Genomic DNA, 25,043 nt, shown 5'->3' on the forward strand with positions numbered 1-25,043 from the left:
AACCAGAAATCTGACCCACCACAATGATAAAAGCATCAGCATGACGAAGTGGAAAATCACCCAAGCTCATCCTGTCTACAAACAGAGGAACAAACCCAATCCATTTTACTGCACCATTGAAAATTCCTCCCCACCCCAATAAACAAAGTGATGGAAAGGTTTGCCAACAACACTGTCAAGCAACAATTACTCACCAAAAACCCACTCATCAATGCTCAATGTAGACAGAGACACATATTTCTAGATATTATTTCAGTCTTGATTTAAATAAATAAGATCTGAATTTCAGAACAGCAGAGAGAACACTGCTCTTGAAATCAATACAGTATTTTTCTAATTGTGGTATCAATCTGCAAAACCAACCAAAGGCTTGAGTAACAAGTAGTGCACAAAATGATGGCTATGGTTGTTGAAGATTCATCATCTCATTCTTGATCAAGGCAGCATTCTGGACTCAGTCATCTTAAGTTGTTTCATCCCCTAACTAGAACTGGCAATACTTGGTTGTATTTGCAACTCCCAAGATAATGCAATAATGGCATTATCCCAGCAGAATTTGGAAAATATTCAAGATTGGGCTGATGGCCCAATGATGAGATAAACATTATGACTGTGCAGCAGTTGGCGCAATGCTATTACAGCTCGGGGTGTTTCAGAATTTGGAGTTCAATTCCGGCACTGTTCTGTAAGACAGGGGTCCCCAACCCTTTTTGCACTGCGGACTGGCCGACCCGGGGGGGGGGGGGGGGGAGTGTGGTAGGGGTTGCCAATGGACAAGAGTAGCAGTCAAATACGTTGTGTTTACCCCGAGAAAGACTACCATGACCATGAAGCCTTGCGCAGGCAGCAGTGCGTATGCATGCACGTGATTTTTTTCTACAAATCCTTTTTGGCGATTCTGGTCGGGGGGTGGGTGGGGGATGTTAATCACAACCGGAATATAGGTGATGAGTGGCTAATACACTCAATTTCATTTCTAAAAGGGTTTATCTAAAGAATTTAATATTAAACACACAACGCATATTTTCCTCGCATGAATATAGTGATAAGTCAATTATAAGTCACTTATAAGTCAACAGCATCATAACATTTTAAGTAACGTTTGGATATTAAACACACAGCACATATTTTCCTAGTATGAACATATAAAATCATTGCAACACACCAATATGGCTGAATCAGTGGGAGCCCTGGGCTTGTTTCCCTGCAACAAGACGGTCCTATCGAGGGGTGAAGGGAGACAGCGATACTCGAAGGGGGTTTCTTATGTCCAGTCTATTCTGCAATTTAGTTTTTGTTGCATTCACTGCAGAAAACCTTGCTTCGCACAGATATGTTGGAAATGGAAGCAATGTTTTCAGTGCTTTCGTGGCCATCTCAGGATATTTAGCCTTGACTTTGATCCAGAATGCCGGCAGAGATGTTACGTCAAACATACTTTTCAGCCCACTGTCATTTGCAAGCTCAAGGAGTTGATCTTCTTCCCGCGCTGACATGGATGACACGCGCGTAATGACCTCGCGTGCGTTCAAGCTCAACAGTGGGCGTGACAGGGAATGAGGAAAGGTGCAGTTGACTCATATTGCCAAATCATATCGTTTCCTCGCAGCCTGGTAGCACATGCTTTGCGGCCCGGTGGTTGGGGACTGCTGCTGCAAGGGGTCTCTGTACGTCCTCCCTGTGGAATGCGTATGTTTTTCCCCAGGAGCTCTGTTTTCCTCCCACAGTCCAACAGCTTACCAGTTGTAAATTACCCTGTGATTAGGTTAGGGTTAATCAGGGTTGTGGGATTGCTGGGGTGGGATAGCTCAAAGGGCCGGAAGGGCCTACTTCACGCTGTATTGGCAAATAAATAAAGATCATCTTTTAGTTATTATAACTGGAAGCCAAATAACTGAAAACAAAGATAGAGAAGAATTAAGCAATTTAAGACAAAAATTAAGATTGTTTCTCACCACTGATTTTCTAGGAAAAGGTGAAAATCCATTCAATTTTGCAAAACTGCTAAATAATTTGACGATTTAGTTTCATAATGCCAGTTAGTATTTGCTCATACAAAATTTCTCCCCTTCTACATCGACTGTCATCTGGCTTTCAAAATTAATTCTAAATCCATTCATAATTCGAATTTTTAAGCAAATTTCAACTATCAAGAGATCCTTGAGAGTTACAACAGGGGCACTAAATCATTAACACTATATCTGTGTGAAAATATGGGTTTGAAAATTAATCTCCCTTTGAAATCTGCTTAATTACATACAAGATTGTGTCGTGGAATCACACACACATTCAGAACAGCTGACGCTCAACTTAAAATCCGAATTAAGTGCCATATTACACAATTGAATATAAACACCAAGTTCAAAACTATTATTGAATAGTATATGAAAAGATCTAATAGATGTGTAATAATTCAAATGGATTTTATAGCTATTGTGATAACTGATACATCATGGCCCAGATTTTTAGCCTCTGCTAAGGAGATAGATAATGTTTGGATTTGTGGCTTACCTAATCTACAATCCGGTCCAATATTCTGCACTCTACAGGGCAAATGAGAATATACAAATAATAGGAAAACATTTCAATCAGGTTGAATAATCCCTGCTGAGTCCATACCTGGAAATATTGAATGAGAATGAACAACTAGGTTTTAAATCATGTCCTGAGAAAGAATTTTGAAACTAAACTGGTCAGAGTCAGTCATATATCAGTATTCAGATATGCCAAAAGTTTCAGCACACAGGTTGGCATTAATGAGGCTCATCATTACTTCAATTACAAAATCATACCAACAAAATCATACCAAAGATTTGCATTACAATGTGACTCATAACACACAGTTCTGTTTTTACTCTATGAAGTATATGAAGAGTGGTGAAGAAGAAAGCCCTCAACTCCGAGTGGAGTCATCGGGATGCCATCATGACAGCGTTTTTTTTAGCAGGCTTTCTTATTTTTACAAGGCTCAGTTGCTAGCTCGACACTCAATTTCGTACTCAGTTTCCAGCACGGATGGAGAGCGTGCAAGGGAGCCGGCTGGATTCGAACTTGGGAGACATTGCTCTGAAGTCCGGCGCTGATGCCACTACGCCACCAGCCAGCTACATGAAAAGTGGTAGATACTTGGAATGCAGTGCTAGAGAAGGTGGTGGCAGGCAGCTACAATAGTAAGGCTTACTCAGCATTTAGAAAGACATGAACAGGCAGGGAATGGAAGAATGTGCAAGCAAATTAGATTCATTTAATCTTAAAGCATAGAAACAGGCCCATCAGCCCAAGTGGTCCTCCCCTCCATATACTTATCCAAATGAGTCTTAAATGTTGCATTTGTGCCTACCTTAAACACTTCCTCTGGCAGCTCATTCCAGGTACTCACTACCCTCTTTGTAAAGCAGGTACCTCGCAGGTCACAATCTCTCCCCTCTTACCTTGTGTTTGTGCCCGCTAGTTTTGGACTCCATAATCTTAGAGAAAAGACTATGACCATCCACCTTATTTATATCTCTCATGAATTTGTAAACTTCTGAGGTCACTTCTCACTCTCCTATGCTCTAAGAGTGGCCAACCCTTCCCTAGTACTCAGGCTCTTTAGTCCAGGCAGCATCCTTGTAAATCTCTTTTGAACCCTCTTCAGCTTGACAATGTTTTCTCTATAGCAGGAACTACTCAATGCCCCAAGTGCAGTCTCAGTAATGATAAGGGGATAACTGTAAAATAATATCCATACTCCTAAACTCGACTGACAGATAAAGGCCAGTACGCTAAATGCCTTTAACATACCATCAACTTGCATGGCCTCAATTTCAGATCCCTGTTCCACAACACTTGCCAGTGACCTGTCATCCCTGTGCAAGTCCTACCCTGGTTTGAATATTCAAAATGCATTACCATACACTTGCCCAAGTTGAAATTCACTTGCCATTCTTCAGCCCACCTCCCTAATACTCAAGCCCTCTAGTCCAGGCAGCATCCTCGCATATCTCTTTTGCACCCTCTGCAGCTTGATCAAGATTGCTTTATAATTCACTGTTACCTACTTCACCATCAAGACGACCAACTAAATTTAGCATCACATCCTAATCATTTATATAAAAATGAACAGAGATCACAACACTGACCCCTGGCCACCGGTCAGTGAATGCACCTTTAACCATCACCCTCTGCTTCCTATCATTGAGGCAATTCTGAATACACCCTGTTAGCTCCCTCTGAATCCCATGCAACTTAACTTGCAGATAAGCCTACTATGCAGGCAAAGTCCTGGCTGAAGTCCATACAGACAACATCCACTGTCCTTTCCTCATCTATCCCTCTCATGACTTAAAAAAAAACCCAAATGATTCACCAGATTTAACATCCCTTCCACAAAATCATGCTGACTATTCCTGATCAAGCCGCGACTATCCAAGTGATCGTAGTTCTCATCCCTCAGAACTCCTTCCAGTAACTTCCCTACATGAAGTTAGGCTCATTGGACAGTAATTCAATGCCTATCCTTGCTACTCTTCTTGAAGAAAAGATTAACCACTCTCCAGTCTTCTAGTGGCTAACAATGAAGCCACTATCCCTACAAGGGCGTCTCTAATTTCTTCCCAGGCTTCCCATAATATTCAGTAGCGTATCTGTTCGGGCCCCGGGAGTTTACCCAATTTGCTGTGTTTCAAGGCTGTATACCACCTTCTACATAATATGCATATGATTCAACACCTGCTTATTACGCTCATTTCTATGGCATCAATGATAGTAAACACAGGAGAAAAAGACATTAAAAAGTCTCAGCCATCTTCTCCGGTTTCATAGGCAAACCTGGTTGTTTTCAAAAAGAGGATTCAGTCATCCTTTTACTGTTAATAACTGAAGAATCGCTTGGGATTATCTCTAACCCTACCTGCCAAATTCATCTCATAGCCTCTTTTTGCCCTACTGATTTCTCAAGCCTGAGGATTCATTTATACCCAATTGCCTAAACAATGTATACTTCCTCCTTTACTTAATCAGAGCCTTAATATCACTGAGGGGTCCCCAAACTTGCTGTTTCTATCTTTCACCCAACAGGATCAAAGTTGTCGCTGGACTCTTACTAAAAACCTTTTCAAAGCCTCCCACTTACCAACTGCTGCTTTACCTTTAAACAGTTATTCAGTTGACCCCAGCTAGATTTTGCCTAACGTCCTTAAAGTTGGCCTGTTCCAGTTCAGGACTTTAACCTGTGGACCTGCTCTATCTTTTTCCGAAGTTATTTCAAAATTAATAGAATTGGGATCACAGGAATCTACACAATTACATAAAACTTCTTCACACATCTACTCAAGTTCCTGCTGGTGGCTGGCCGGGGTTGGGGGCGGTAAGGGCTATAATATAGCCCTACCAAAGTGACCACGCCTTCTTAATCTAAGATCTAGCCAAATGGCCTTATTAAAATATCCTCTTAACACTACTGCAACGTCCTCCCATTTCAAAAAGGCAACACCCCCTATATTCTTATCTGTTTCTCTAGTCACATCCAAAGCTTCAGTATCCTGGAACATCAAGCTGACAAGTCTTGCCCTCTTCTCATCTGTGATTCTGTTATAGTTACAATTCTCCAGTCCCTGGAGGTAATCCACACCACCAGTTTTCTGCCTGATCTATTAAGCTACATGCACTGAAATATGTAATTTAAAGTAGTCCTACCTGCTTTTTTACTGTAAACATAATTATCCTGATAATGAAACTTAGCTTCTTTGGTTCAAAAGTTCAAAGTGCAGTTATCATCAAAATAGGTACAAGTAACCTTGAGATTCATTCTCTTACAGGCATTTACAGTGGAACATAGAAACACAATGGAATCAAAGAAAATCTACATAAAGACTGACAAACAGCCACTGTGCAGAAGACTACAAACAGCAAATAAAAATAATAAATAACACTGAAAAAAGGAGTTGTAGTCTTTGGAACTCAGTCTATAGATTGTGAAATTAGTTCAGAGTCGAGTTGAGTGAAGTTATCCACGCTGGCTCAGGAGACTGATGACTGAAGGGTAATAACTATTCCTGAACTGGGTGGTGGGACTCTGTCCTCCTTATCAATAGTATCAGCCAGAAGAGATCATGGTCTGGCTGGCAGGGATCCTCGATGATGGATGCTGCTTTCTTACGGCAGCATGTCTTGTAGTTGTTCTCAACGGTGGAGCGGGCATTTCCTGGGATAGACTGGGCTGCCCACCTTTTGTAATCTGTTCTTGAACACTGGTGTTACCATACAGACTGTGATGCAACCAGCATACACTCCACCATGCATGTATAGAAAGTCGTCAGTTTTAGATGACATGCTAAATTTGCACAAACTTTTAGTAGAGGCACTGGCATGTCTTCTTTTTAATGGCACTTACATGCTGATCCCAGGACAGATACTCTGATACAATGTTAAGAAATTTAAAGTTAGGTACCCTTTCCACCACCAATTCCCTAATGAGGACTGGTTCATAGACCTCCAGTTTCTTCCTCCAAATAATCCGCTGCACGTATTCCGGTCTTCTCACTGATTTCACTCTCTCAAGTAACTCCCAATCTGGCTTAAACCCTCCCTGGGTAAATTTCGCCACAACAAGATTACACCCCCTCCCCCACCCTTCAAGTGCAACCTGTGCCTCTTGTACAGGTTGTGTCTACCCCAGAAGTGATTCCAATGATCGAAAAACCCGAATTCCTCCCCCATGTAGCTTTTCAGTAACACATTCATCTGCTCTAGCTTTCTATTGCGGGACTCACTAGCATGAGATCCAAAGATTACTAACTTGCAGTCCAGTATTTCAAATTTCTTACCCAATTTCCCATACTCATTCTCTAGAAAGAGATTTTTTGTTCTACCTGTATCATTTGTACCAACGTGTACAAGCTCCGGCTGTTTACCCTCATCCTCGAGGATGTTACGCAGCTGCTCGGACATCCTTAACCCTGACACTTGGGAGGCAACATCACACAAGCATCTTTTCTGCAGCCACAGAATCTCCCATCTGTCCCCCCTCAATACTGGGTCTCCCATCACAATTCTCTGCTGACAGCAACCTTTTCTTCCGAGCCTCAGAGCCAGACACATTGAGCTGAAATACCTATTCAGTGCTATACTCATTCACTTTCTAAATACCTTTTCTACTTAGAACTCCATATTAAGAATACTTCTCAACTAATTAATCAATCAAAACATATCACTGAAAACCTGGCTTCAAAATAATTACTAACACTTTAAATTTTAAATCTACAACAATTTAAATATCTGTGGATGGCAATTGTTTTTATAATGTGACTTCCTGCTTCAAAAAAGTGCAAAGAAATTTTCAAAATTAACATTATATCAACATGACTATATTTGCATTTTGTAAAAACTTAACTTTTGCTTGCAGGTCCCATTTTGTTAAAAGCCCAAGCCATACTGTAAAATTTTCACATTATTAGATTAATCCGAACTGTGCTTCAGAACAAAGATGCTACATGTGGATTCTTGAGATGCATCAGCTTCATTCAAATAATCATAATCTTCCTTCCTAATATACTTTTGTCTAAGTTTATTTGAAGGGTGATGTTGAAAAATAAGAAGTCAAAGTTAATAAGAAAAATATTTAATGAGTTTGCAAAACAGATTTGAAACAAGCTACGTGTTTAATTTTGCACTACGTTTCAATATAATGCCAACTAGCTGATATTTGAAGCAGGACAATTATCAATTGGTGCTTAGCTCACAGAAAAATCCAACTATCACACTCACCTTGAAGATTCCAATTCCTATCAAGGAGAGTGCTTTCTATCTTTTGACAGAATATTTCTTAAAGTAAACAAAGCCTCTTTTAAGGACGAAAATAAGCTACTTAAAACAAGTTATTAAATGTTATCAAGAACATTTAGGGAACGATCAAGAAATACATTGAGTGGAGATTTTGGACAAAAAGGTAGACAACGACATCAACCAAAAACTAGTCAGTGATGACATTCAACTCCAATATTTTCACTAAACAGTGAAAAATCAGTTCTTATCAGAAAGATAAAAACAATCCTACTTCTGGTGACCACCAAAAGGTAGCCATTTTTGAGATGAATACTTTTGACAGTTAAAATTCTCTCTCTGGGTGCATTCTCCTACACCATACACTTCAGTTCAGTCACCCATTCATTTTACCTTCTTGTTTGGTGTCACAGTTTGTTAATACACCTGTGAAATACGGTAGGAATATTTTACAACATTACAAGATGTTAGGAAATGGAAATTGGTGCTAGGGTGTTGAGAGAAACTTGGTTTCAATGATTAAGAAAAGTTTGGATAGGTACACGGATGGCAGGGGCATGGGGGACTATGGTTAGGATGCAGGTCGATAGGACTAGGCAGTTTAAATGGTTTGTATCAGACTGGATGGGCCAAAAGTTCTGTTTCTGTCCTGTACTTTTCTATGGCTCTAGACATGCCTCAGGTTGAGTGACCACGCTTAGGAAAATTTCTTTTTCCACTTTCACACTTCTTTCACTCATTTTTAGAGCTTTTTAAAGCTAGTAAATGTTTCATGGTATTCATTAATGGTTAGACAAAGTATAAATTCCATTAGATTAATTATGCATATTGCTAGAGATCAATTAAATAAATTACAGTAAGGATATGTACAGAGATAGGATAAGGGTAGATTATGGAAAACAGATGTTTCTAACTGAGACATTGGCTTTAGAACAGTTCTCACAGGAATGGAACCCTTATGCAAGCTGGGGACTACCTGTACTTTCACCAGGACTGGAGTGGTTCAAGCAAGTGGCTCATCAACACTTTCCTAACGACAAGTTGCCAGAGATGCCAATGTCCAATAAAAAAGATTATAAATAAAACTGCCATTGGGCTCATGCTGTACAGTACTGCTGCATGCTGACTTGAAGATAATATTGATGTCAAATACATAGTAAATACATATGAAATTTAAATTTACAACCTAGTACAGTAAGTGAAATCTGCATTACTGATCACTACCAACACCCAAAGCAGAATGTACAGTCTTAAACACTTGGAACATGAAGAATAAAGTGTAGGTAGTTTATGCAAGATTTAACATGCACTGGAACTATTAAGCACTGCTACAACCTAGAAAGTTGCCAGTTACATTATGCAATTTTTAAATGGGTGCAGCTTTAATACTACCTCATAACATCTGTAAACTGTAAAGTACATACACATAATGGGAAAAAATGCAGATTAAAGTGGAGGAAGTGGAACAGCCTGTTATCTCTCAATGTGGAAATTAAAAACATGTCTACAAAAATGAAACGGACATTAATGAAATATTGGGTCAAAGTTGATGCATGACAGAATTTAGTGCAAATACCAGAGAACAATCTGGGTCAGATTGCCATATCTATGACCTAAAAAAAATTACACGGCAGCAAGCAACCCATTCCCTGCAAAATCAAACTTAAGATAGCTCAAAAGATATCAGATATGATGTACAGATTTCAGCATCTCGACTATTCATTTTTCAGCAGACTGGTATTGTCTAGAACTGAACAATATGCCTACATACAAGTTTAAACCAAAACACAAGATGCAACACTCGAAGGACAAATTCATAAATTAAAAAGGAGATCCTGCAAACTTCTTAAAATATTTCAAGCCTCATAGATGAGAAGGTTCATTTCAATATCCTGCATAAGGAAAAATTCTGAAACAACTATTTCAGAATTAAATTATACTTTTACTGCAAGAAAAATTCCTTTCCAGTGAGGCACAATTTCTTCATCATCAAAATAGAACATAATGTTTTGAAGTTATGAAAATTAAACCCAAGTTCTGCAGAAGGCATGCCTTGGACCAAACTTATCTACCACCATCAAAACAATTAAAATGTTTACTGCATTGAGCAATCAATGTCATACTGCTAACACAAATACTATCCAGTGAAAGCTTTTAATGACCAATACATCATCTAACCAAATAACATTCAATTTAGTTTAAATCAATGCATTCAGAACCTTCTGACATTACTTCTTGTCATTTGATTTACAGGCAGAGAAAATGAGCAGCATCATGCTGGTAAGGCGTGCAGTTTCTCTTCACGTTTATTCACACCAAAAAGTCCTGAACATGCGCCAAGAAACCTGAAATTTCAGGATTCAGTGGTAAATTCGGATGGCCACTTCGACATCATCAGTATTCCTTGATGTTTTGGCATAACAGTGGAGAAACAGCTATTTAGACCAATATCAGACCACAGTTTACTGGGGCTTCAAGAGCATAACCAGGCTTCTGATATTTTTAAATATTGTGTTTTTATTTCATTTTTAAAGTTTTAATATATTCAAATAAATCAAATATTTTAACAATTATTTCAATTTCTGACAAATGAAAATCCAGTGCAGTAAAACTGATAATCCACTACCTATTTGGAAATGCCAATAGTTTGGCATTAAGTTTAAGAGAAAATGTTTTCCACACTCCCAATCCATTGGCTGAGGATCCAGCCCCCATGCTCCAACTTTCCCGAGGACCACGCTTCCCTATTCACTTAAAATTCAAAGTTCTACTGCCTGCATTCCCTTGAAACTTAACTGATTCCATTTCCTGTGGTCCCTTGAAACTGAACAAGGTTTGATTGATCACACTTCCTTTGAACTAAGATCTAGTTTCCCATTTTTCCTTTAAATCTACCAGTTCACTGCATAGTTTATAATTCTACGCTACAAAACAGTGAGGCCACATGTAGAATATCGCGTTCAGTGTTGGACAAACTGCCATTACCCTAAAATGAGTGGAGAGGACATTACCAGACTTAAGGGACTGAGTTGTGAAGAGAGGTTGGGTAGGCCAAGATTTTATTCATTGGAGCAAAGGAAAATAAGGGTTGATCATAAAGAGGTGTATAAACTCATGAGGGGAGGAGCATAGAGTTAACGCACAAAATATTTTTCCCCAGGGTTAGGAAACCAAGAACTAGACAGCATAGGTTTAAGTTGAGGAGAGTTTTAATAGGTACCTGAGGGCAACCTTTTCACCCAGAGGAATTACAAGCTTGTTTTAAGAAATGAATTAATTTGAACTGATTAAACACACATGCATCACCTCCAATCAATACCAAGGTAAATCGAGTCATGCCAACAACATAATAACATCAGAGGCATCACATAGTGAGCGAAGAATCCATTGGTCAAAGCTTGTGCAGCAGTAGAAGCAGGCCTGGCAGGACTTCCTAACCAGGGAAGTTGGTGAGGTTATGGACTGTGAAGGGACAGGAGGGAGAGATACAGCAAGAGTAAACATAGGAAAGGGACCGTCCTCTAATACTAAAGGTTTTTTTTTAAAAAGTCATTAAAGGACTCATCGGAGAGGGATAGTCCATTGCAGAGAGGGTTGAACAGTTGTGGGCCCTGGAGCGAGAGGCTGTGATGCTTGCGTGCTTCATACAACATTTCAAAGCTCATTACGAAGCCTGAAAAACCCTATACAATTGGACTGATTATGGCAGTAGTACTGGAGGTTCTGAGTAGTTTTGCAAAGCACAAGACCAAATAGTTAAAACAATTCTGCTCAGCAACTACACTGTTCAAAAGACAAATAGATGAAATTTCTAAGAATGTGGAAGATACACTGTGCAACATACTCAGGACAACAGAATTTGCTCTGCAGTTGGATGAGTCAACTTTGCCAGGCAACAAATCTTTGCTTCTTGGATATGTTCGCTTTATAAAAGATGAAAACATGGTTTAAGAGTTGTTATTTACAAGGGGGCTAGAAACAGATACCAAGGAGAGTTAGTGTTTCAGGCTGTTGAGCAGTTCTTCAAAGAGAAACTACTCATTAACATTCGTGCTTGTGCAACAGATAAGGCATCATCAATTTCTGGACGTCACCATGGGGTTATTATTTAATTGTAAAAGCTGTACCTAACATATTTACCATTCACTACAATTCAGACTCCTGTTGCAAGATTCTAAGCCAATGGCTGCACAAATTAAATACTGTTATCACAGCTTAATTAAATCAAGTCCCATGCTCTCAACTCTTGACTATTTCAAGAGCTTTATATTGTGAATGTTGAACAATTTAAATGCTTGCTGTTGCACATAGAAGTTCAATGGTTCTCAAATGGAAACTGCCTGAGATGTTTTTTGCACTTTTTGAAACTGTGATAAAATCTGTTGAAGACTCGAATGCTTCGTTTCAGTAATCAACTCAAGAATATTAGGGATGACCTTGCTTATTTGTCAGAATTATTCGAAGTTTAACGACATTGATTTTCAATTGCAAGGGAATGATGTGAATCTTATCAAAGTTAAATCCATCATCTCCACAAATATGTCCAAGTTAACCCTATTTTAAGTGCAACATTGCCTGTCACAATCTTTCCCAATTTCTCGGAATTGGAAGAGAAAGAAAGAATACCAGATGATGATCTTCAAGTATACTGCGTCCACATTGGTGAGCTGCATAAAGACCTATCAAAGAGATTTCAGAATCTTCTCTCAATCCAAATTCCAGATTGGGTAATAAATCCATTCTAAAACACTTGTAATGAGCAATTAACAAGAAGGATGGAGGAAGAACTGATCTTGCTACAAAATGACTGAGCTGAAACTAAGGTTCAAAACATCATTTCAAGACTATCAGTTGTAGAAGTAAATCTCTGAAAACTATCAAGGACTGTGGGAAAAGGTCAAGATGTTGTTTATTGCCTTTCCAACGTCATACTTAGTCAAGCACGATTTCAGTGCAGACGCCCAACTTCTTTCAAAGCAACAAAAGAATGCAAATTACTGAACTTGAGGATATGAGACTCCTTCTGAATGACATTCAGACATCAAGCCCATCCATCTCACTGAAAGGGGGAAAAAAAAATGAAGTACTGAATAGTCGGACTACTAATGTATGCTCTACAATTGTTGATAGAAATTGTTTTTACTATATATAAGAGTTCGGCACGGACTAGAAGGGCCGAGATGGCCTGTTTCCGTGCTGTAATGGTTATATAGTTATATAATTAAATAATTTCATTTGTAGCTTTAAATAGATTTGAATAATTTTTGCAATTATTTGTCACTGCTTTGAATTTGCAGTTCCTATTTTCTTTCACTATGGCGAGTAAATCAAAATTCTTGTTTTAAGTCATGCCCAGAAAGAGAGGGGGTGCTGGGGATGTGGTCTGAGAACCAAAGGGGTGGTAATCCAAAAATGTTTCTGAACTACTGTACTAGGCTAATACCTTCAATATTTAGGCTGTCCTATGAGGTAAACATGGACAGGCTAGGTTTGTATCTACCAGATTTTAAATGATTGATAAGAGATCATTGAAAGATCTCATCAGGGTGGACATGGAGAGACCATTTCCTCTTGTGAGAGCACCAAAATGTGGTACCACAAGTAGTACAGGGTTTAAGAAAGCAGTGGGGCAGAACCGTCTTGAACTTTGAGATTCTCTGGAATCCTCTTCCTTAATGAGCAATGAATGTATAGTCTTTGAATATTTTTAAGGTAACAGCAGCAGATATACACTTGATAGGCCAGGAGTTAACATTGAAATTAAGAGGAAACCTATGTTATGATGTTTAGGTCAAGGGACTGCAAGGGCCATGGCAAAACCTTCAGCTTGTGCCTCTTGAGGTAGTCCATTGTGGATTTTGAGGTGTTTAGGATCATTATTCCTATTGTAGAAGCCATCCTCTTTTCATCTTTGGCTTTTTTTACAGACAGTGTCCTGTTTGCGTCCAGAATTTTCTGGTACTTAATTGAATTCATTCTTCCCTCTACCAGTAAATGTTCCCCATACCACTGGCCGCAACACAAGCCCAAAGCATGATCGATCTACCCCTGTACGTAACAGTTGGAGAGGGGTTCTTTTCATGAAATTCTGCACCCTTTTTTCTCCAAACATACCTTTGCTCATTGTGGCCAAAAAGTCCTATTTTAACTTCATCAGTCCACAGAACTTGTTTCCAAAATGCATCAGCCTTGTTTCGATGTTCCTTTGAACCTTTTGAATGGAACTTTTGCTGAAGCAAGAGGTTAAAGATCTCAGTGAACACTCCAGCAAGTTGAGCAGCACAGGGACTTGGCCAGGTACCCCATCTGGGCCAGATACTTTTCATGGGTTCACCATCCTGAAGACTACTTGCACGTCGGCCCCAGAGAATGAAATCACAGGATCATCAGGGTTCGTGAAGGTTCCTCCACATTTTGAAAATTATGAAGAACCCCTCCTTTGATTTTTACCTTGTTCAAAATGCAGAAGCTTGGCCACTCCAATAAGACCAGACTACGTGTGGTAAGTTGGAGCTGTCGAAAGAAAACTTTGTTGTCTTGTGTTGTGTTTTAATTTTCTAGACAAGCAACTTTCCAATTTGATACTGGCCAATAGCTAATCTCCTTCAAACACAGACAATGTGCTTATAATTATAAAGCTGTAATTCTCCTGGAAGTAGTACTATCACTATAAGTGTTCAAGAATCATAAAAAATTTTGATCCTTTATTTAGGAGTTTAAGATTATTCTTTCAATAATTAAGAGCATAGCCAGCACATTAAATTCAAGACAAAAGATACCTCAGCAGACCTGTCAAATGTTTCTGTGGCCATTTGTGTCCAGATGAAAAACACTCCAAAATGAAGTTTGGTTATCTCACATGGACACCATAATAAATAGCAATGGAAATACAATTACCAACTTACTCCAATATGATCTTTACAACAAATCCAATGCTAATCACCTAATAATACACCACAAGTTTTTCATGCTTTAGTAAATCAAGTGCATCTGGTTAGAAAATTTACGTCAAAGTAAATAATTCTCGAAGTAAATTCAAAATGGCTTTAAAAAACGATAAATAGAAGAAAACAAAGATTACTACATAATGATTACATGTAGATTTGGAATTAAAAGATTTATGAAAATAACTTCTAAGTTAAGCAGTATAAAATAATTAACACTTAAGCTTTAATCAAAATTGAAATGTTGGATATCTAACAGCATCTTTTCCTGAAAATGCAGAGTTTTCCAAACAGTCAACTTCTGTAACCATGATCAAAAGTTTCTATCAAACAGCAGATTCTTAGTTTCTGGGATCAGACTTAAAACAAAATGCTAGAAAGTAGCAGTAGCATAAATTCATTGATTAATTAAAGCTAGATAAATCAGGCATCATTTATGTCAAAGATGCAAGTTAAGTTACATGGAGGTAGGAGAGATGGTAAGTGGAATGAAAAGATATACTGCTGAAAACCATTATTTCAAAAACTAATTTGCATCAGCCTTTGAAAGTTACACACACAAGTCCTTTTTTTTTATATTTAAGGCACTAAATTATTTCTTTATATTGTGATAAAATCATGAATTATTAAAATGAAAATTGTCACGCTGCTAGGTTTATCATTCTGATCACTAACACTTCAACCACAGGATATACATAAAATTCCAAATATCTTCAGCTGGGTTACCCATACAGGCTAATAAAATCAGATTAATTTTCAGTTGATGGCTGTTTGCCTGATTTGTGAACAATGAGATTTCCTCAAATTTCAGTTTGAATTCTGTGAGCAAGTCCTAGGTGCCAGTGTTGCAATGACATTTAATAAGTGACCGTAGGCAAAGCCCCACTCAACACCCCAATAAGGAAATAAAAATTCAGTTATATGACTTGCCTCAGCGAGGATGTTCCTGCGTTTTGCTTTTTTAATAGCTCTGTTTTTCAGCACATCTTCACTTGCAACTGAGAAGGTTCCTGCCTAAAAAGCAAAGTACTCTATGGTAAAACAATAGAAACAATTCAATATCCTGTTTTCCCTTTGAAAAGTTTAATACTGAAGCTGCAAGAAAATATCAACGTGACTCATTACATTTTCGTACTGGAGCCAGGAATTCAGATGAACACGAGACTTGTGCTTATCCAAAAGAAGTTTTCTGTCTTTTTTCACCCCAAAACTCCACCTCCTCCAAAAACTGGGTGTTCAGTATGGTATAATCTCACTTAGAGGATAGTTTTATACCTTATTTACCTATTATATTCATGAACAGTTAACATTGATGATCAAAGATAGGCTATAAATGAACTCCTGGCTGACTTTAGATTATTGTAAATTATACCAAAGGGATCTGTTTATCATGTTTCGTATTAGATAAATCCAAATTACATTCCATTTCATCCATCAGTTCAGTACCAAGATGCATAATGTAGTTACTGTAAAAACCTTTCCCACTGTTCAAGTTTTGCAGTCATTGGTTTGCTAGATCTAACATTTTGACAGCTGACAAAAACTACAAAATTGAGAACATAATCCAGGTGAGTATAATAAGGTGAACAGTATTCTGGGCAGTACTTCTTCCTCAAAAGAATGTACTGAAGATTTTCAAGCAAGTACATTGCTAATTTGGGAACTTCCTGTGTGAAAACTGCCTGCTTCATTAACACAAACTGCTGCAAAAGTATTTTACTGATTAAGGAATTCTGGTTTACCCTAAAGGTATGCAAACATTCGTTGATTAAGTGGAGACTGCATCACAGAGTTCTAAAGTGGGTTTGCAGAAATAATGGATGTATTAATTATCTTCCCACATGCCCTAGATTCCTGGAGTAGTCCTGACAAATTGGAGGTACCAAAATGTAACAATGGCATTTAAAAGGAGGTAACAACTACACGCCAATTTAATCAAACCAATTGAGTCCTGACGAAGGGTTTCAGCCCGAAACATCGACTGTACCTCTTCCTAGAGATGCTGCCTGGCCTACTGCATTCACCAGCAACTTTGATGTGTGTTGCTTGAATTTCCAGCATCTGCAGAATTCCTCGTGTTTTAGTCAGACCTCTGCCAGCAAAGTTCTGTATACGTCATACTTCATTAAGAGCACAAAACAGGAAAAGAGTCAACTATTCTATAAAGCAAAAGGCATCCTTGACGAGGAGTATCCTAACTGCAGGCTGAGAATAAACAGGGAAGACATAAAACAAGCACAGAACTTTTGCTACTTAGGAAGCTGGGTGAGATCAGATGGCAGGTGCGACATGGACATTTAAAGAAGAATAGGGGTGACAAAAGACACCTTTATGAGAATGAAGAGTATACTGACCAATACTAAACTAGGCATGACAACCGGCCTCAGAGTACTAAAATGTTACGTTTATCCAGTTATGTTATATGGCTCAGAATGTTGGACAATATCTAGCAACATGAGGAAACGAATTGAAACAGCAGAGATGTGGTTTTTGAGGAGGGTGCAAAGAATATCATGGACAAAACCAATATCTAATGAGGATGTCATGAACAGAGCAAACACAAAAGGAGAAATAATGTATGAGATCATGAAGAGGCAACATAACTTCATTGGACATGTGATTAGGAAAGAGGAGTTGGAATGCACAGTAATTATGGGAAAGATTGAAGGGAAGAAAGCAAGAGGAAGACAAAGACAAATGATGATGGAGACAGCAGCCAGAGAACTGGAAATGAATACCAATGAACTGATCCACTTGACCCGCAACAGGAGTGTGTGGGCCATGGCAGTCAAAGTTCAAACTGGGCATGGCACCTGATGATGATGATGATCCTTGACAAATCCAGTAATAATTCCTTTTTAAGAATGCAACTAGAAGGCAGATTAGGACTTCGATTGCTGTGTAAAATATGGTATTTCTGGATTTTTAAAATTTATTTAAAGTAATATAAAATGTAGGTTCGAGATACTGCAAATTCAGCTCTCAACCAGCTCCACTGAACAGTGTGTCTTAATGTTTCAGAAATATCAGTTAATTGAATATAAATATAGCTTTAATATTCAAACAACAGGAATTCTGCAGATGCTGGAAATTCAAGCAACATACATCAAAGTTGCTGGTGAACGCAGCAGGCCAAGCAGCATCTATAGGAAGAGGCGCAGTCGACGTTTCAGGCCGAGACCCTTCGTCAGGACTAACTGAAGGAAGAGTGAGTAAGGGATTTGAAAGCTGGAGGGGGAGGGGGAGATGCAAAATGATAGGAGAAGACAGGAGGGGGAGGGATAGAGCCGAGAGCTGGACAGGTGATAGGCAAAAGGGGATACGAGAGGATCATGGGACAGGAGGCCTAGGGAGAAAGATGGGGGGGGTGACCCAGAGGATGGGCAAGAGGTATATTCAGAGGGACAGAGGGAGAAAAAGGAGAGTGAGAGAAAGAATGTGTGCATAAAAATGAGTAACAGCTGGGGTACGAGGGGGAGGTGGGGCCTAGCGGAAGTTAGAGAAGTCAATGTTCATGCCATCAGGTTGGAGGCTACCCAGACGGAATATAAGGTGTTGTTCCTCCAACCTGAGTGTGGCTTCATCTTTACAGTAGAGGAGGCCGTGGATAGACATGTCAGAATGGGAATGGGATGTGGAATTAAAATGTGTGGCCACTGGGAGATCCTGCTTTCTCTGGCGGACAGAGCGTAGATGTTCAGCAAAGCGGTCTCCCAGTCTGCGTCGGGTCTCACCAATATATAAAAGGCCACATCAGGAGCACCGGACGCAGTATATCACCCCAGTCGACTCACAGGTGAAGTGATGCCTCACCTGGAAGGACTGTTTGGGGCCCTGAATGGTGGTAAGGGAGGAAGTGTAAGGGCATGTGTAGCACTTGTTCCGCTTACACGGATAAGTGCCAGGAGGGAGATCAGTGGGGAGGGATGGGGGGGACGAATGGACAAGGGAGTTGTGTAGGGAGCGATCCCCGCGGAATGCAGAGAGAGGGGGGGAGGGAAAGATGTGCTTAGTGGTGGGATCCCGTTGGAGGTGGCGGAAGTTACGGAGAATAATATGTTGGACCCGGAGGCTGGTGGGGTGGTAGGTGAGGACCAGGGGAACCCTATTCCTAGTGGGGTGGTGGGAGGATGGAGTGAGAGCAGATGTACGTGAAATGGAGGAGATGCGTTTAAGAGCAGAGTTGATAGTGGAGGAAGGGAAGCCCCTTTCTTTAAAAAATGAAGACATCTCCCTCGTCCTAGAATGAAAAGCCTCATCCTGAGAGCAGATGCGGCGGAGACGGAGGAATTGCGAGAAGGGGATGGCGTTTTTGCAAGAGACAGGGTGAGAAGAGGAATATTCCTCTGGACTATCTGGACTACCCTGTCTCTTGCAAAAACGCCATCCCCTTCTCGCAATTCCTCCGTCTCCGCCGCATCTGCTCTCAGGATGAGGCTTTTCATTCTAGGACGAGGGAGATGTCTTCATTTTTTAAAGAAAGGGGCTTCCCTTCCTCCACTATCAACTCTGCTCTCAAACGCATCTCCTCCATTTCACGTACATCTGCTCTCACTCCATCCTCCCACCACCCCACTAGGAATAGGGTTCCCCGGTCCTCACCTACCACCCCACCAGCCTCCGGGTCCAACATATTATTCTCCGTAACTTCCGCCACCTCCAACGGGATCCCACCACTAAGCACATCTTTCCCTCCCCCCCTCTCTCTGCATTCCGCAGGGATCGCTCCCTACACAACTCCCTTGTCCATTCGTCCCCCCCATCCCTCCCCACTGATCTCCCTCCTGGCACTTATCCGTGTAAGCGGAACAAGTGCTACACATGCCCTTACACTTCCTCCCTTACCACCATTCAGGGCCCCAAACAGTCCTTCCAGGTGAGGCATCACTTCACCTGTGAGTCGACTGGGGTGATATACTGCGTCCGGTGCTCCCGATGTGGCCTTTTATATATTGGTGAGACCCGACGCAGACTGGGAGACCGCTTTGCTGAACATCTACGCTCTGTCCGCCAGAGAAAGCAGGATCTCCCAGTGGCCACACATTTTAATTCCACATCCCATTCCCATTCTGACATGTCTATCCACGGCCTCCTCTACTGTAAAGATGAAGCCACACTCAGGTTGGAGGAACAACACCTTATATTCCGTCTGGGTAGCCTCCAACCTGATGGCATGAACATTGACTTCTCTAACTTCCGCTAGGCCCCACCTCCCCCTCGTACCCCAGCTGTTACTCATTTTTATGCACACATTCTTTCTCTCACTCTCCTTTTTCTCCCTCTGTCCCTCTGAATATACCTCTTGCCCATCCTCTGGGTCACCCCCCCCCCGTCTTTCTCCCTAGGCCTCCTGTCCCATGATCCTCTCATATCCCCTTTTGCCTATCACCTGTCCAGCTCTCGGCTCTATCCCTCCCCCTCCTGTCTTCTCCTATCATTTTGCATCTCCCCCTCCCCCTCCAGCTTTCAAATCCCTTACTCACTCTTCCTTCAGTTAGTCCTGACGAAGGGTCTCGGCCTGAAACGTCGACTGCGCCTCTTCCTATAGATGCTGCTTGGCCTGCTGCGTTCACCAGCAACTTTGATGTATATAGCTTTAATATTAATCATTTTTTCAAAAATCTCTAAATGCCAGCTATTTAAAATATAAAGAGCACACCACAGCTCTGACAGGGCCTAATGCTCTGCAGCCACCTTTGTCTTTGAACAGGGGTTGGCAGAGTTTCATTAATAAACAATTCCATTACTACTTGTTGTATCACATTTGATTTTAAGAAACTGTAAACTTGGATTAAACGTCAAGGACCTAAGACCAAGGTGAGAAATTGCTCAATGAAGCAAAATGTAAACATCTGAAATTCTTTCCCTCAGAGGGATCTGGATGTTCAGATGTTAAGTACATACATGACTCATCTTGAAGGTTGAGGATCAGACAAAGTATATGATCGGCCTATTGAATAATTAAACTGGCTTGGAAAATGTTATAAACAAAATGTCTGAGTCAGTGCAGGATGGCAATTAAGGGTAGCAAGGAAAACCACGATCATTTTTGAATAATACTTGCTACGTACAAGTTAGTTACTTAATTATTGTCTCTAGCAACGATTGAAATTTTATGTACACATTTTTGGGGTTTAATTTTTGGAAAATTTGAATGCACAAAATAAATTGTCTGATGGTCCTGCTTTTATTTTCACTATTTAAAAATCTGTTATAGGGTGCTTCCAGAAAAGATAGGCCCAGTAAAACTCTAGGAACTAAGGACAGCAGGAAGAATGGCCAAGAGAATAAAAGGTCAGGTTAGGTTAAAGTTTAAGAAGAGGATTGTATAGACAAAAAGTAAAACATGGGCTGAATATGCTATTTCATATTCAATGTCTATAAAAAGTATTCATTCCCCCCCCCCAGAAATGTTCATGTTTTATTGTTTTACAACATTGAATCACAGTGGATTTAGTTTGGTTTTTTTGACACTGATCAACAGAAAAATTTCTCTGTCAAAGTGAAAATACATCTCTACAAAGTGATCTAAATTAATTACAAATACAAAACATAAAATAATTGATTGCACAAATATTCACCACCTTCAATATGACACACCAAACCATCACTAGAGCAGCCAATTGGTTTTAGAAGTCACATAATTGGTTAAATGGAGATCACCACATGCAGTCAAGGTGTTTCAATTGATGGCAGTAGAAATATACCTGCATCTGGAAGGTCCAACTGCTGGTCACTACACTGATAAAAACTACACCACGAAGACAAAAGAACACTCCAAGCAACTTCGCAAAGAGATTATTGAAAAGCACAAGATGGATGGAGATGGATTCAAGAAAATTCCCAAGTCACTGAATTTCCCTTGGAGTACAGTTATGTCAATTATCAAGAAATGGAAAGAATATGGCACAGCTGTAAAATTGCCTGGAACAGGGGGTGAAAACTTTTTAATAGGCACTGTATATGTAATACTATGCAAAAGCTGCAACCAAAATGATTTTGAAAAATAATTGAATGAAAGCAGGATTAGGTAAAGTAAAAATACCAATCAAAATTTAGAGTCAATTACTCAATGTATGGTTCAAATTATTTCAACTCTTTAAAAAAATTAAAGATGATCAAAGCAATTTGAGCCTATTATTCTTGAAAATAATACAGTATTATGCACAAGTCTAAGGTGTATATATATATATATCCCAAGACTTCTTCACAGTACTGTAGTAATTTCATGTATTGCACTGTACTGCTACCACAGAAAAAAAATTTCATGACACGCGAGTGATAAATCAGATTCTGATATCGATCTCTATTGTGGACTGAGAATGGAAAGGGGGGGGAGGGAGGGGGGGAATCATAGTTGGAAAAGGGGAAGGGAGCAGGGAGCACCAGAGATATATTCTGTAATGATCAATAACCAATTCTTTGGAATCAAATGACTTTACCCCTTGTCTCAGGACTGGGTGCATCTGTATCCACGCCCCTGGAACTCCTTCTCTACCAACTGTCTCACACTCCTCCCCTGGCACTCCAGTTCAGATATTTACATTTTGCTTCATTGAGCAATTTCTCACCTTGGTCTTAGAAGCCTGATGTTTAATCCAAATTTACAGTTTCTTAAAATGAAGAGGTGAGGTCCAGAGAACAGCAAGTAGAAATGGAATTGCTTATTAATGAACCTCTGCCAATCCCTGATCAAAGGCAAAGGTGGCTGCAGAGCATTGGGCCCTGTCGAAGCTGTGGTGTGTTCTCTATATTTTAAATGGCTGGCATTTAGAGATGTTTGAAAAACTGTTGATTAATATTAAAGCTGTATTCATATATTAAAACTGTATTTATATTCAGTGACTGATATTTCCGAAACATTAAAACACATTGTTTAATTTAGTGGAGTTGATTAAGAGCTGAATTTGCAATATCTCAAGGGCCTACATTTTGTATTACTTTACTAAATAATTTTTAAAATCCAGAAATACCATATTTCCCACCAGATTTTCAAACTCGTTCTCCACTCCACATTGATAAACACAGTACTGTGCAAAAGTTTTAGGCTATGTATAAAAAAATAAAAAGTGGAATCAATGATACTTAGTAACAAAATGAATCAACTACAAAAGTGCACTGCTCAGGAAACAAAGTAATACAATATTGCATTATTCTTACATCTGATACAATTTTCAACCACAGATAGGTATAACTTAAGTTTTCAAATTTTTAAATTAAAAATCAAAGATTAACTATTTGTCACATGTACATTGAAATACTGTGAAATCCATCATTTGCAGAGAAAAAAAATCAATTCAGCAAGGATTGTGCAGGGAAGCTCATACACTTATGGTGCCAACATAACATGCCCACATCTGACTAACCCTAACCATACATCTTTGGAATGTGGGAGAAAACTGGAGCACCCGGAGAAAGTGCACGTGATCACTGGGAGAACGTACAAACATCGTACAGACAGTGGTGGGAATTGAAACCAGATCTGTGTTGCTGACACCATCATAACATTACAGTAAGCATGACGCTACAGTGTTTTCTTTGGATAAATTAGGACATCTGTTTATTCTTTGGATATTAACATGACAATATTAACAAACCAAACTACAGCATTCAGTCTAATGTAGCTTAATACAAGTCCTGAGAACATTTTTTAAAAATGGAAGAGCAGCTGGAATGGACTTTTTAAATACAGAAACACAGAAAACTTACAGCACAATACAGGCTTTTCGGCCCACAATGCTGTGCTGAACATGTACTTACTTTAGAAATTACCTAGGCTTACCCATAGCCTTCTATTTTTCTAAGCTCCATGTACCTATCCAAGAGTCTCTTAAAAGACCCTATCGTATCCACCTCCACCACCTTTGCCAGCAGCCCAGTCCACACGCTCACCACTCTCTGCGTAAAAGTTGGTTTTATTCCACATTACATGCATAATCTTCTGCTCAGACAACCCACTTCTGCTATACTCCCTCCACATCAAAGTACACTATACATGAACACCACTTTTCACCCTTTACCTCACCACAACAATATACCATTTAGGCTGGGGTATGTTTCCCTTAAGACCATCCCATCTCTTTGCAAGTTGTGTTTATATCTCACCGAATTATGGAAATTACTACTCCACAATAACTCTTACACAAGTTTTCTTGAACTTAGATTACATTACTCATAGTATGGTCATGTACGAATACTTGGATTTTAGGAGCAAATGTACTATTCCACTTGGGCTACAATGCCCCCAAATTAGTTTGGAAAATGTTTGTAGAACTGACAACAGTAGCTGCAAAAAGATCTGTTGCAGCATTAAACAGCTGAATATTAAAATTTATTTAATATTACTTTTAGCATTTAAAACATTCTACTGCACAATACAATAACACCATGTATTTCAACCATTAAACACTGTTTTCAGCACAGATTATTTTTCAGCGATTAAAAAGTAGAAATTGTAACCTTCTCACAGTTGCTTGCCCTAAACCAAATTGAATAAATATGGACCTGGCAATTAACTTGAAAACTTGGGTTCATTTTATTTGCCTACCAACAGCTACCGTTGACATTTAACATTATGCAATATTACAAAGAACTGCTATTTCTTTCTTCATCTCCATTCCATACCCTGAAAAATTGTAAGTTATATTATATAATAAAATGTTTGTGTACACACCTCTTCTGATTCTTCTTCCTGATCCCAATTCCGATCAGTTAGTTCTTTGTCTGCAGTTCTCTTTGCCATTGTTATTACTGAAACAAAACAGACAAGTTTATTCTCGTTATAACTGGATGAAACACCTTAAACTAAAAAAACAAATAGTATGAAACTACAAAAGGTAAAAAAAAACAATTTCGTTTGAAAATTATTTCTTCGAGGTGTGACGCCAAACCAAGTTATCAGACAATTGATGCTAATGAGAGAGATAAGGGAGACAATGGGGAAATGTTCAAAATGTTAATGAGAGAGGAAAGAGAGTTTAACGGAAAAGAAACACAATTCAGAATATTGACAGACCGGTTGCTTTGAACCTGAACTGTTTGAAGTTTGATGGACAGGCAATACCCCAGCAGGGGGATAAAAAGAACAGGTTCGCTAAGGCACGAGACACACCACGAGATAACGAGACCCTGGAAGAGCGGTGTGCCCCCACAAGTTGGTGGAAGTTTGGAGATCCAGTTTGCAGGAACCAACCATAGACTCACAAGGTGAAAAGGTACAATCAGTGGGAACCTGGTGTGTGTGTGTCCAGCCTTGCCTGGATGCCAGGTTCACCGCGGAAGAATGGTCGTATCCAGAACGGAGGGGTCACAGTCGGTGACCACAGCGGGATAGAAGAC

The 25,043-nt window shown here is 39.6% G+C and overlaps 1 protein-coding gene across 2 annotated transcripts in view; it reads right to left on the reverse strand.

Moving 5' to 3' along the window:
* Nucleotides 1-25,043, reverse strand: part of nup50 (nucleoporin 50) — a 74,424-nt gene that overhangs the window by 43,381 nt on the left and 6,000 nt on the right. The window contains exons 2-3 of one of the 2 annotated variants that reach the window (XM_063058096.1): nt 24,379-24,455; nt 15,636-15,719 (exon numbers count right to left, since the gene is read on the reverse strand). In XM_063058096.1, the coding sequence (XP_062914166.1) occupies nt 15,636-15,719; nt 24,379-24,447 (153 nt within the window). In that variant the 5' untranslated portion in view covers nt 24,448-24,455. The remainder of the gene's footprint in view (nt 1-15,635; nt 15,720-24,378; nt 24,456-25,043) is intronic. The other variant, XM_063058097.1, reaches the window with a different exon arrangement.

The sequence above is a fragment of the Mobula hypostoma genome, chromosome 9, assembly GCF_963921235.1.
Source record: "Mobula hypostoma chromosome 9, sMobHyp1.1, whole genome shotgun sequence".
Lineage (NCBI taxonomy): Eukaryota > Metazoa > Chordata > Chondrichthyes > Myliobatiformes > Myliobatidae > Mobula > Mobula hypostoma.